Source organism: Rhinopithecus roxellana, chromosome 6, assembly GCF_007565055.1.
Source record: "Rhinopithecus roxellana isolate Shanxi Qingling chromosome 6, ASM756505v1, whole genome shotgun sequence".
NCBI lineage: Eukaryota > Metazoa > Chordata > Mammalia > Primates > Cercopithecidae > Rhinopithecus > Rhinopithecus roxellana.
In genome coordinates, this window is record NC_044554.1 from 1,777,134 (window position 1) to 1,791,362 (window position 14,229).

General features: G+C 43.8%; 1 protein-coding gene across 3 annotated transcripts in view; it reads right to left on the reverse strand.

Annotated features, from left to right (window-relative positions):
* LOC104675895 (28S ribosomal protein S17, mitochondrial) overlaps positions 1-14,229 on the reverse strand; it is a 70,204-nt gene that overhangs the window by 7,519 nt on the left and 48,456 nt on the right. For 2 of the 3 annotated variants that reach the window (XM_030932171.1, XM_010380559.2), the window contains exon 7: positions 9,760-10,908. The exons of the other annotated variant lie outside the window; for it this stretch is intronic. In XM_030932171.1, coding sequence (XP_030788031.1) covers positions 9,905-10,908 — 1,004 coding nt within the window. In that variant the 3' untranslated portion in view covers positions 9,760-9,904. Of the gene's footprint in view, positions 1-9,759; positions 10,909-14,229 lie in introns of those variants that run through there. 3 annotated transcript variants of the gene reach the window in all.

Here is a 14,229-nt window from a genome sequence, read left to right on the forward strand (position 1 = left end):
TGCCTCAGCCTCCCGAGTAGCTGGAATTACAGGCATGGGCCACCTTGCCTGGCTAATTTCTGTACTTTAGTAGAGATGAGGTTTCTCCATGTTGGTCAGGTTGGTCTGGAACTCCCGACCTCAGGTGATCCGCCCGCCTCAGCCTCCGAAAGTGTTGGGATTACAGGCGTAAGCCACTGCACCTGGCCTATTATTAAGATGGAGTTTTTGCTTTGTTGCCCAGGCTGGAGTGCAATGGTACACTCTCAGCTCACTGCAACCTCTGCCTCCCGGGTTCAAGCCATTCTCCTGCCTCAGCCTCCTGAGTAGCTGGGATTACAGGCGTGTGCTCCCATACCCGGCTAATTTTTGTATTTTTAGTAGAGACGGGGTTTCAACTTGTTGGCCAGGCTGGTCTTGAACTCCTGTCCTCAGGTGATTGCCCTGGGTGCTGGGATTACAGGTGTGAGCCACCGCACCCAGCCTCATTCATTATTGGCCTAAAAAATATCTATTTTTTCTTACTAGGTACGAGCATATGTACACACACACATATATGTATGTGTATATAAATTTGTTCCTGTTTAATCAGGAAATAATAAACACAGGGGTGCTAGGCAAGTCCAGTAATCTTGGAAAAAGTTACTTCAACAAAGTAGAAAGATGTTCTAACGGTTAAAATAGTTACTTCAATAAAGTAGAAAGAGGATCTAACAGTTAATCAGCTCTAATGATTACATACAATAATAACCAAGGAGAAGCAGGATTCAACAGTGTGTTTCAAAATGATTAAGCAGCCAAATGTTCTACAATGAAAAGCTGACTACAAAAACTGCATTCTTCATGAAGAAGGAGCTGGATGGCCTTTTAATTATACAAATAAGGAATATAAAGGCTTTGGAATAATGCTAGCTAAAAATATCATTATGTCCTGTCATAAAAATGACCGGACAATGGCTAGATGCTTTTGGGAAAGTTCAAGTCTCAAAAACTTAAAGTTTATACAAAAGGTCTTAAAATGTCCCACAACATTACAAGTGACATTTTGTTACAAAATGAGACCGAAGAAGAGTTATTTCATCCATACAAGGTCTTATGACGACGTGACCAAGGATGAGGCATTGCTAATGCATATGCTACAATTTAGTTTGAGAGAGTATAATTATTTTGGGTCTGGTAAGATTGGCAGGCGGATCACAAGGTCGGGAGTTGGAGACCAGCCTGGCCAATATGGTGAAACTCCATCTCTACTAAAAAAAAAAAAAAAATTAGCTGGGCTTGGTGGTTCATGCCTGTAATCCCAGCTACTAGGGAGGCTGAGGCAGGAGAATTGCTTGAACCTAGGAGGCGGAGGTTGCAGTGAGTTGAGATCATGCCACTGCACTCCAGCCTGGGCAACAGAGCAAGACTCTGTCTCAAAAAAAAAAAAAAAAAAAGGTCGGATGCAGTAGTTCATGCCTGTAATCCCAGCACTTTGGGAGGCCGAAGCAGGTGGATCACCTGAGGTCAGGAGTTCGAGACCAGCCTGGCCAAAAATGGTGAGACCCCATCTGTACTAAAAATACACAAAATTAGCTGGGCATGGTGGTGGGCACCTGTAATCCCAGCTCCTTGGGAGGCTGAGGCAGGAGAATTGCTTGAACCCAGGAGGTGGAGATTGCAGTGAGCCGAGATCACACCATTGCACTCCAGCCTGGGCAACAGAGCGAGACTCTGTCAAAAAAAAAAAAACAAAAAAAGAATAACATAAACCTAGAAATATATGGAAAACTGGAACCCTGGTACAGTGTTCAAATAAAGGTAAGAAAAAAAATGAAATCTACACAGTTAACATTTTTATAACTGGTTTTGGTATAATGATTGTGACATTCTGGTTGTATCTTTTCTGTTTCTTAAAGTGTTTAAAGCATTTAATAGAATCTGACAGTTTAGGTTTGGATATAATGAAACATTAAGATCTGTTTAAATCTGAAGTTAATGTTTAAAAGAGTGGGCATATCTAATTTTAGAAATTCTTAATTTTTTATTTATTAGTTGCAAATGTCCAAATAAGTAGAGGAATGCTGACTGTTTAAAGAATGTCAACTGGTTTCTTAAATAAATACACGGGGTTAGGTGTCATACCTCATGCGTGTAATCCCAGCACTTTGGGAGGCTGAGGCAGGAGGATCACTTGAGCCTAGGAGTTCAAGACCAGCCTGGGCATGAGACTCTGTCTTTAAAAAAAAAAAAGAACAAAAAAGGCCAGGTGCGGTGGCTCATGCCTGTAATCCCAGCACTTTGGGAGGCTGAGGCAGGAGGATCACTTGAGCCTAGGAGTTCAAGACCAGCCTGGGCATGAGACTCTGTCTCTAAAAAAAAAAAAGAACAAAAAAGGCCAGGTGCGGTGGCTGATGCCTGTAATCCCAGCACTTTGGGACACTAAAACAGGTGGATCACGAGGTCAGGAGATCGAGACCATCCTGGCTAACACCCTCGTCTCTACTAAAAATACAAAAAATTAGCCGGATGTGGTGGTGGGCGCCTGTAGTCACAGCTACTTGGGAGGCTGAGGCACGAGAATACCGTGAACCCGGGAGGGGAGGTGGAGCCTGCAGTGAGCTGAGATTGTGCCACTGCACTCCATCCTGGGCGACAGAGTGACACTCTTGTCTAAAAAAAAAATACATCAAACATTAATCAAAATACAAATTCTAATGAGTATTTGTATTAGTCAGTTTTCACACTGCTATAAAGAAATACCCAAGATTGGGTAATTTATAAAGGAAAGAGGTTTAATTGACTCACAGTTACACATGGCTGGGGAGGCCTCGGGAAACTTACAATCATGGCAAAAGGGGAAGCAGGCATGTCTTACATGGCAGCAGGCAAGAGAGAGTGTGAGTGAGCAAAGCGGGAAGAGTCCCTTATAAAACCATCAGATCTCATGAGAACTCACTCACTATCACAAGAACAGCATGGGGGAAAATGCCCATGCTGGCATTTACAATTTGAGATGAGATTTGGGTGGGGACACAAAGCCAAATCATATCAGTATTTTTCTCCATGCTAACAAGCTCTTTGGACATAAAAGAACCAATCAACAGGACAATTCTTTACTAATACTCTGAGGTTATGAGAAATAGTCACACAGATTTTGGTGTTGAGCAGCAATCTTTCCTTTTATTAAAGTTCATATATTTACCAAATGTTTTCAGAGTGTTATAAAAGACTGTTCCAGGCACTGTTTGTATCTACAGGATTAGGAGTAAAATGACTGATGTTATAGTGACATTTCAGTCAGAGAAACCCTGAATAATAAGTCATCTACTACTATGTGTAGCTTAAGTATTTCTTCTCATAGAAAAAGGACAACAACACTTGGTTGGATAGACCAAAGAAACTAATACATGTGAAACGGTAATATATTACTCTCCTAGATAGAAACAAGTCATAACAAACAAGTACTGAAATGTGTACACCTCTGGTTCCAGTATACTGGGAGTACCAGTATTCATATTTAGGCTTCACTCCTTAACTTGGAACATTTTGAAGAGAACAAAGGACAACATGAGAATGAATCTGCACCAAGTTTACTGTATAATTAACATAAACAGAATCATTTATGACCCTAAGGAATATATAATAGGATTCTAATGAACAATTCCTATGTATGAAGAATTGGTGAAAGTCCTTGGCCAACTGTGGTTGGGTTCAGTCCAGACACCTTTTTTTTCTGGGATGTCCAAGTTCTGCTCATCCTCTACTGAGAATTCCATCTTGTTCCTGTTTTTCACCTGTGCTGTGATACAGATACACTGCCTTGTACTGGAGCCTTTAGAACTCTTTGCAAAAAATTTTTTTTTCCTGGTTTCAAAAGTAAACCTTCTTTTTTTTTTTTTTTGAGACGGAGTCTCACTCTGTCACCCAAGCTGGAGTGCAGTGGCATGATCTTGGCTCACTGCAACCTCCGCCTCCCGGGTTCAAGTGATTCTTCTGCCTCAGCCTCCCCAGTAGCTGGGACTACAGGTGTGTGCCACCACACCTAGCTAATTTTTGTATTTTTAGTAGAGACAGTTTCACCATACTGGCAAGGCTGGTCTCGAACTCCTCACCTCATGATCTGCCCGCCTTGGCCTCCCAAAGTGCTGGGATTATAGGCATGAGTCACTGCGCCCAGCCACAAAATCAAGCTTTGATCAAAGATTTTACCAAGAGTAATTAACCTTTTTTGTTTTGAGACTCGCTCTGTTGCCCAGGCTGGAGTGCAATGGGGTAATCTCAGTTCACTGCAAGCTCCGCCTCCCAGGTTCATGCCATTCTCCTGCCTCAGCCTCCCAAGTAGCTGGGACTACAGGCGCCCGCCACCACGCCTGGCTAATTTTTTGTGTTTTTAGTAGAAACAGGGTTTCACCATGTTAGCCAGGATGGTCTCGATCTCCTGACCTCGTGATCCACCCGCCTCGGCCTCCCAAAGTGCTGGGATTACAGGCATGAGCCACCACACCCGGCCTTAACCATTACTTTATTTTTTATTTTTATTTTTGAGATGGAGTCTTACTCTGTGCCCAGGCTGGAGTGCAGTGGCATGATTTCGGCTCACTGCAAGCTCCGCCTCTTGGGTCCACGCCATTCTCCTGCCTCAGCCTCCCGAGTAGCTGGGACTACAGGCGCCCACCACCACGCCTAGCTAAGTTTTTGTATTTTTAGTAGAGACAGGGTTTCACCAAATTAGCCAGGATGGTCTCGATCTCCTGACCTCGTGATCCGCCCGCCTCAGCCTCCCAAAGTGCTGGGATGACAGGCATGATTACTTTTAAAAAGAACATACGTGGCTGGGCACGGTGGCTCACGCCTGTAATCTCAGCACTTTGGGAGGCCGAGGGCAGGCAGATCATGAGGTCAGGAGTTTAAGACCAGCCTGGCCAACATAGTGAAATCCCGTCATTACTAAAAACACAAAAAATTAGCTGGGTGTGGTGGCAGGCGCCTGTAATCCCAGCTACTCAGGAGGTTGAGGCAGGGGAATGGCTTGAATCCCAGGAGGCGGAGATTGCAGTGAACCAAGATAGTGCCACTGCATTCCAGCTCAGGAGACAGTGCGAGACTCAGTCTCAAAAAAAAAAAAAAAAGAAAAGAAAAAGAAAAAAAGTACATACCTCTGCTGAGACTTCACCTTTGCTCACTCTCTCCCTTCCTGAAATCTGAGTGCCTTATATCCTGCCTCATTATGGCAAATGAATGTTAAATGTGGCTTTTTTGGGGCGAGGATGCTTCCAGAATTGAGTTGCCCTGAAAATGCATTGCCACTGCACAGATGTTTGGACAAAATACTATTAGAAATCCTCCCTGACTACAACAACTCAAGGTTTCATTAACTATTTCATACCTACTGTTGCATGGGACAAAAATGCTTTTGAAAAGTTTAATTTCTACAATGAAATGAGGTTTTTGGGGGGTTTTAGTGTCTTCGTTTTTTTTTTTTTTTTTTTTTTTTTTTTTTTTTTTTTTTGAGACGGAGTCTCGCTCTGTCACCCAGGCTGGAGTGCAGTGGCTGGATTTCAGCTCACTGCAAGCTCCGCCTCCTGGGTTTACGCCATTCTCCTGCCTCAGCCTCCCGAGTAGCTGGGACTACAGGCGCCCACCACCTCGCCCGGCTAGTTTTTTGTATTTTTTAGTAGAGACGGGGTTTCACCGTGTTAGCCAGGATGGTCTCGATCTCCTGACCTCATGATCCGCCTGTCTCAGCCTCCCAAAGTGCTGGGATTACAGGCTTGAGCCACCGCACCCGGCCAGTGTTTTCATTTTTTAAAGTCTTTAAATCATTTCAGCTTTGATTCAGGGCCTATAAAATCTAGTCCTTTCTTGGGGAGAAGAAATCAGGGAAGTCTTGAGCCAGGCTCAAGTTAGAAGAAAGGTGAGAAAGCAAGCAGACTGCACTCCTGCCTTAACCTTATGGTTTTTTCAACCATGCCTGAGAAGACAGAGGAAACCTGAAAACCAGGAAACTGAAGTGTCCCTATACTTGCAGTCATTCATGGTTTATGACCGTTTACATTTTCAATGCTTTAAAACATCAAATGTGGGGCTGGGCGCAGTGGCTCACGCCTGTAATCTCAACTCTTTGGGAGGCTGAAGCGGGTGGATCACCTGAGATTAAATGTTCGAGACCAGCCTGACCAATACAGTGAAACCCTGTCTCTACTATAAATACAACAATTAGCCGGATGTGGTGATGCGCACCTGTAATCCCAGATACTTGGGAGGCTGAATGAAATCGCCTTAAATTCTGATATATTATACTTTGGATATTTGTCCCTTCCAATCTCAGGTTGAAATGTGATCCCCAATGTTGGAGGTGGGGCCTGGTGGGAGGTGTTTGGGGCATGGGGGTGGATCCCCCATGAATGGCTTGGTGTCCTCCCTGTGTTATTGAATGAGTTCTCACTCTGGTAGTTCATGTGACAGCTGAGTGTTTAAGAGCTTGCAACCTCCCCCATCTCTCTTGACCCCTCTCTTGTCATGTAATATGCTGGCTCCCATTGACCTTCCGCCATAATTGGAAGCGTTCTGAGGCCGTCAACAGAAGCAGACACCAGCACCATACTTCCTGGACAGCCTGCAGAACTATAAGCCAAATAAAGCTTCTTTTCTTTATAAACTACCCAGTTTCAGGTATTCCTTTATAGCAATGCAAACAAACTAATAGGAATTATTTTTGGAAAAAAGTGTTACAGATACATATATTTTTTTTCTTTTTCTTTTTTTTTTTTTTGAGATGGAGTCTCACTCTATTGCCCAGGCTGGAGTGCAGTGGCACAATCTCGGCTCACTGCAACCTCCGCCTCCCAGGTTCAAGCAATTCTCGTGCCTCAGCCTCCCAACTAGCTGGGGTTACAGGTGCACACCATCACGCCCAGCTAATTTTTGTATTGTTAGTAGAGACTCGGTTTTACCATGTTGGCCAGGCTGGTCTTGAACACCTAACCTCAAGTGATCCACCTGCCTCAGCCTCCCAAAGTGCTGCGATTACAGACGTGAGCCACTGCGCCCGGCCCAGATATATATTTCAATAAATAAAATAAATGATTAAGCCAATTAGACTACTTCTTTAGGTGTTTATATAAGCCACTGCAGCTCTCCCCTGATTCCCACCCTCAACATGGCACCAGGGCTCACCCGCAGATACAGTTCCTCACTTCTGCATCTTCCACAGTGATACAGGGTGGCATGGGATTCTTAGCCTCTGGTCATTATTTTACAAAAACCCAAAACTTTTATCCTACAAATACAGCAGAAATAATTTTAACTGAAAAAATCTAGACTTGCCACAGAGAAATTTAAAGCTAAAACAAAATAGAAAAGCAGACTTCTCTGAATCAGTATTTCAAAGTTCATCAATAGCACCCTCAAGTCTCCCTCAAGGTTCTTCTCAAAGTGTTCCTAGGATTCATTTGATGAAAATAATGTCAAGATTGCAAAAAGAATCATCACAGGATATTGCCACAAACTATCACACTGTTTCTCAAACAATGGCACACAAGATTTTGGGTGGTACATCAATGAATATTTTTAATTTCAAGGTTATGTATCTATTTTGATGAAGAGTAGAATAAATTTAATTAGCATATAAAACTAGCATATAACTTATTAGTTTTATATGCTAAATAGTATTTCCTAAGAGAAGGCTAAAAATTTTGCATCCCTTTATAAAGAATATTAGGTAAATAGTAGATATGGTAAAAACTGTAAAGAGAGCATACAAATAACTGATGTTTGTGAAATACTGCTCTTTTATGTTTATTTCAAGTTAATGTGACTGGTTGCACTACAGCATTGCCTTTATTTTTAAATTTTACTTTTTTTTTTTTTTTTCTTTTTTGAGGTGGAGTCTCGCTCTGTCGCCCGGACTGGAGTGCAGTGGCCAGATCTCAGCTCACTGCAAGCTCCGCCTCCTGGGTTTACACCATTCTCCTGCCTCAGCCTCCTGAGTAGCTGGGACTACAGGCACCTGCCACCTCGCCCGGCTAGTTTTTGTATTTTTAGTAGAGATGAGGTTTCACCGTGTTAGCCAGGATGGTCTCAATCTCCTGACCTCGTGATCCGCCCGTCTCGGCCTCCCAAAGTGCTGGGATTACAGGCTTGAGCCACCGCGCCTGGCCAACTTTTTTTTTTTTTGAGACAGAGTCTCACTGTCGCCCAGGCTGGAGTACACTGGCGCGGTCCTGGCTCGCTGCAACCTCCGCCTACCAGGTTCAAGCAATTCTCCTGCCTCAGCCTCCCAAGCTGCTGGGAGGTGGTGCAAGTGTGCACCACCACACCCAGCTAATTTTTGTATTTTTAGTAGAGATGGGGTTTTTACTATGTTGGCCAGGCTGGTCTCAAACTCCTGACCTTAGGTGATCACCCCACCTCGGCCTCCCAAAGTGTTGGGATTATAGGCATGGACCACCGCCCCCAGCCAGCACTGTCTTTAATTAATCAAAATTTCAGATTTAAAAGTTTTATACCATAAACTGCCAGGTGCAGTGGCTCACACCTGTAATCCCAGCACTTTGGGAGGCTGAGGCAGGTGGATCACAAAGTCAGGAGTTCGAGACCAGCCTAGTCAATATGATGAAACCCTGTCTCTACTAAAAATTAGAAAAAAAATGTCAGCCGGGCATGGTGGCACGCACCTGTAAGGCTGAAGAAGGAGAATCGCTGGAAGCTGGGAGGCGGAGGTTGCAGTGAGCCAAGATTGGGCCATTGCACTCCAGCCTGGGTGACAGAGCAAGATTCCGTCTCACAAAAAAAAAAAAAAAAAAAAAAAAGATTTATACCATAAAACTTACAGGTGAGTAATTACAAGTTGTTGCCTATAGGATTTCTTTTTTTCTTTCTTTCTTTTTTTTTAAACAGAGTCTTGCTCTGTTGCCCAGGCTGGAGTGCAGTGGCATGATCTCAGCTCACTGCAACCTTCACCTCCCATGTTCAAGTCATTCTCATGCCTCAGTCTCCAGAGTAGCTGGGATTGCAGTTGTGCACCACCATGCCTGGATAAGGAATTCTGATTTTTTTTTTTTTTTTTTTGAGACGGAGTCTCACTCTGTCGCCCAGGCTGGGGTGCAGTGGCTGGATCTCAGCTCACTGCAAGCTCCGCCCCGGGTTCACGCCATTCTCCTGCCTCAGCCTCCCAAGTAGCTGGGACTATAGGCGCCCACCACCTCGCCCGGCTAGTTTTTTGTATTTTTTAGTAGAGACAGGGTTTCACCGTGTTAGCCAGGATGGTCTCGATCTCCTGACCTCGTGATCCGCCCGTCTCGGCCTCCCAAAGTGCTGGGATTACAGGCTTGAGCCACCGCGCCCGGCCGGAATTCTGATTTTTAAAAAAGTTTTATATCAGATTTGGAACATGACTCCAAATATAATCTCATTTGTAAAATAAATTATTTTTCCTTTTTATAACCCCTCCTGGGAATGTAATATGCTGCTCGTTTAAGGTTTAAATTAATTTGGTTTCTATGCATTGAAAGTTTATGGCCGGGTGCAGTGGCTCACGCCTGTAATTCCAGCACTTTGGGAGGCTGAGGTGGGTAGATCACCTGAGGTTAGGAGTTCGAGACCAGCCTGGCCAACACGGCAAAACCCCGTCTCTACTAAAAATACAAAAACTTAGCTGGGTGTGGTGGTGCGTACCTGTCGTCCCAGCTACTCAGGAGGCTGAGGCAGGAGAATTGCTTGAACCCAGGAGGTGGAGGTTGCAGTGAGCCGAGATTGCACCACTGCACTTCAGCCTAGGTGACAGAGTGAGACTCTGTCTCAAAAAAAAAAAAAAGAAAGAAAGAAAGAAAGTTTATGTATAAGCTTTCTCTCCACTATGAATAATTTTATATTGAATGGGATAAAAAGGTCTGACCAAAAAATCTCCTACATTTATTTATTTATCTATTTCCCCCACCACAAGTTATGTGCTGCTAAGTGAAGGACTGTGGCAAACTGTTTGCTCACATTTATATTCACATAGTTTCTCCCGAGTATGGATTTTCCTGTGTTGATTAAGGTGCGCGCTCTGGCTAAAGGCTTTCCCGCATTCATTACATTTATAGGGTTTCTCTCCTGTATGAGTTCTTTCATGTTGATTCAGATGTGTCCTCTGACTGAAGGCTTTGCCACAGAAACCACATTCGTAAGGTTTCTCTCCAGTATGAAGTCTATGATGTTCAGTAAGGGATGTGATGCGGCTAAAAGCTTTACCACATTGATTACATTTATAGGGCTTTTCTCCAGTATGAATCCTCAGATGCTGAGTAAAGGATGAATGCTGACGGAAGGCTTTCCCACATCCATTGCATATAAAAGGCTTTTCTCCCGTGTGAATTCTCTGATGTTGAATGAGATGTATCCTCTGGCTGAATCTTTTTCCACATTCATCACACTTATAGGGTTTCTCTCCTGTAAGCACCATCTGAGGCTGGGTAAAAGATGAGTTGTGGTTGGGTTTCTCTGTGGTATGAATATGATCAGTAAGAAGAATATGTTGATTGAAGATTTTTCCACACTCACTGTATTCATAGGGTGTCTCTCTTACATAATTTCCCTGAGAGTAAACCAAGTCTGAATTATGTTTGATGCTGTTTCCCTGTGTGTCAGAATTCAGGGGTATTTTAATAGAAGGAATTCTCTGATGCATAAGGTTTGAGTTCAGATTACAGTTTTCTGTAAATTTATTACACTCAAGGCTTCTCTCCTGTGTGATCTTTCTGTGGGTCAAAGTTACTTGTCCTAAATATCTCTTGTGGTTTTCTTGGTTAAACTCCGGATGGTAATCAAAATCCCAGAGTCCTCCTAGGATGGAGTACCAGAAGCAGTCTCCAGAGAGTCTCTCCATTATCATCTCATGGGTTTGATTTTCATCAGAAATATTCTGGCTTGTGGTTGACTTTTTGATCTCCGGCCTGTTTTCTCCATCTAAAAGAAATTCAGAACATACAAATACTTCCCGATGTTCTCATGTTATCTATGATTGCAAGAAGAAATTATTGCACAGCAAATTACCAAATAAAACTGACAGTAATGTGTACAAGGCATACGTGGCATTGAAAGTTTTCCAATGTCGCCACGTCACAAAGGGAAAGACTATGAGAAGTCACAAGAAGCAAGGAGCAGAGGGAATTTTTAAACATGTGCAGTAATCATAGAAAGAAGAGATCATCCAGGAGTATCCATGCTTGAAAGCAGATGGACACAAGAATAAGGTGTATCAGGGAAAAGTCTCTGATCAGTGGTGGGAGACAGAGGAATGATTAATTAGAGAAGGCTGATCTGAGGCCAGGCCTTTATAAATCTCGTATGCAGATGAACTTGATTGTAATGCCAGCTACTTGTTCATTTAAACAGTATTTCTTCCTATTTTTATCTTTTGTTTAAAATGATAAAACTAATACTTGCTGATAGACACATATTCAAATAATGTGAGAATGTGTAAAGTGTAAAGAAAGAATCTCATCCATTAAAGGAAATCCTTGTTAATAGTTCGGAGCCTGTCTTGTCAGATTTTCCCTATGTTCACACAGGTATATATGAAAACCATATTTTGGACAAGCATGACCTATGGATTATGATTTTTAAATTTCATTTTAGTCTCCCACAACTTCTTTAAACTTTACTTAGTGGAGGTATTCTTCCTCTGCTTCTAGATGAAGACTTCAACAGGTCCCATGGCTTTCCCTTCCTTTTTTTTTTGAGATGGGAGTCTCACTCTATCACCCAGGCTGGAGTGCACGGGCGCGATATTGGCTCACCACAACTTCCACCTCCTGGGTTCAAGCAATTCTCCTGCCTCAGCCTCCCGAGGAGCTGGGATTACAGGCGTGCACCACCACGCCCAGCTAATTTTTGTATTTTTAGTACAGACGGGGTTTCACCATGTTGGCCAGGCCGATCTCGAACTCTTGACCTCAGATGATCTGACTGCCTCAGCCTCCCAAAGTGCTGGGATTACAGGCATGAGCCACCGCACCCGGCCTCTTAATTCTTATTTTTTGAGAAAGTATCTCACTCTGTCACCTAGGCTGGAGTGTAGTGGCATGATCATAGCTCCCTGCAGCCACGTCCTGGGCTCAAGCAATACTCCCACCTCAGCTTCCCAAGTAGCTAGGACTACAGGTGTGTACCACCATGCCTGACTAATATTTTGATTTTTTTTTTTTTTTAGAGACAGGGTCTCACTGTTTCCCAGGCTGGTCTGGAACTCTTGGCCTCAAGCAATCCTCCTGCCTGGGCTTCCCAAAGTACTGGGATTACAGGTGTGAGCCACTGCTGCTAGCCTCCCCTTAATTCTTAGGTAACAGATGTTCCTACTGTTACATTGTCACAAACACAGTATCTACGCAATAATTAAAATGATCAGTCCTGGGTAATAGTCAAAACCCCAAAAGTAATTCCTTTCCCTTCCCCTGGATGGGTTATAGAAAGGGTCATGTTCTATCTTTCTCCCTACTTGAGTTGCTCCCCCACTCTACCATCTCCCCATGAGTCTCTTTGCCTTTACTCTCTTGCTTCTTTCCCCACTTTACTACTTCCCTGCTCACCCCTGTCCTCACTCTCTCACTGTAGTTTTTTAAATTTAAATTTAAATTTTCTTTGGAGACAGTCTTGCTCTGTGGCCAGGCTGGAGTGCAGTGGTGTGCTATAGGCTCCCTGCAACCTCTGCCTTCTGGGTTCAAACGATTCTCGTGCCTCAGCTTCCCAAGTAGCTGGGACCACAGGCATGCACCACCACACCTGGTTAATCTTTCATATTTTTAGTAGAGACAAGGTTTTGCCACGTTGGTCAGGCTGGTCTCGAATTCCCAAGCTCAGGTAATCCGCCCGCCTTGGCCTCCCCAAGTGCTGGGATTACAAGCATGAGCCACCGCACTCAGCCCACTCACTGTAGTTTAGTTTCTAACAAGAGTTAGGGATTAGGGACTGTGTGGAGGGAGAAGAGATTAAGAGAATGGCTTGTTTTTGTATGGCTGAGTGGCTTCACATTCTCAGCTTGGCAGATGGTTAAAATGGCTTCATTTTGGAGAAGTTTTACCACTTTTGGGAGGCTCTTGCTAGACATCTTCCCCTCACCCCTTGTCATTTCCATAACCTAGACAGATAGATCTCTACTTTGGGCATGTACCCTACTTGACAAGATCCAAGACCACGCTGGCTGACCCACAGGAAACACTGATGATACCTTGCCCCAACAAAGCTGGGCAGTACAGACTCATCCCAATTCAGCAGCTTCTCCTGGCTAACCCACAAAGGCCATTTAAGTCATCTCTTCCTGGTCTTGGACTTTCTGAGCGGGTCAGCTTCAGCTTTCTTAGACATGAGGTCCACACCAGTCTTCACCTTCCAACCATAGAGAACAGACATTACAGCTGCCAGAGTGGTCCCCTTGAACCTGGGTAACCAGATAATTGTTGTCTTAATTGGGACACTTGATGGCAGTATCATCACTAGTTCTGCAGGAACTGTCATGGGAAACTGGGTAGGGAAAATTCTAACCATTCCACCTTGGCTCAGCCCTTAATATGCATCCTTCTACCTCTTCCCTCAAAAGGGGGTTAGGAACTCACAACATGGTTTTCTACTCTTTACCCAGTCTCCTCACAGAAGTCCCTCTCAGATCTCTCTTTTTTTTTTTTTTTTTTTTGAGACAGAGCCTCACTCTGTTGCCCAGGCTGGAGTGCAGTGGTGTGATCTCAGCTCACTGCAACCTCTGCCTCCCAGGTTCAAGTGATTCTCCCACCTCAGCCTCCCGAGTAGCTGGGACTACAGGTCCACACCATCATGCCTGGCTAATTTTTATATTTTTAGTAGAGACAGGGTTTCACCATGTTGGCCAAGTTGGTCTTGAACTCCTGACCTTAAATGATCTGCCTGCCTCGTCCTCCCAAAGTGCTGGGATTACAAGTGTGAGCGACCATGCCTGGCCTCTCTCAGATCTTTCTTATAGCCTTGCTCTGGCTGGCCGAGGGATGAGGTTCATGAAGTCATTTACTATGCTCATGGAGATGTGGGTGAGGGTTCCTACACCTACTTTGGTACGCAGGTATCGTCTGTCAACTCTCAGGGAGGAAGAGTCCCTTCTAACACACACATATATATGAGTAACTATATGTATGTATTTATACATACATAGTTTTAATTTATTTTTAAACCAAAACAGGATAATGTATGTATTGCCTATGTAACTTTGTTACTCAACAATATTCTTTCTAAATGAGTGTGTGTATATATGTGTGTGTGTGT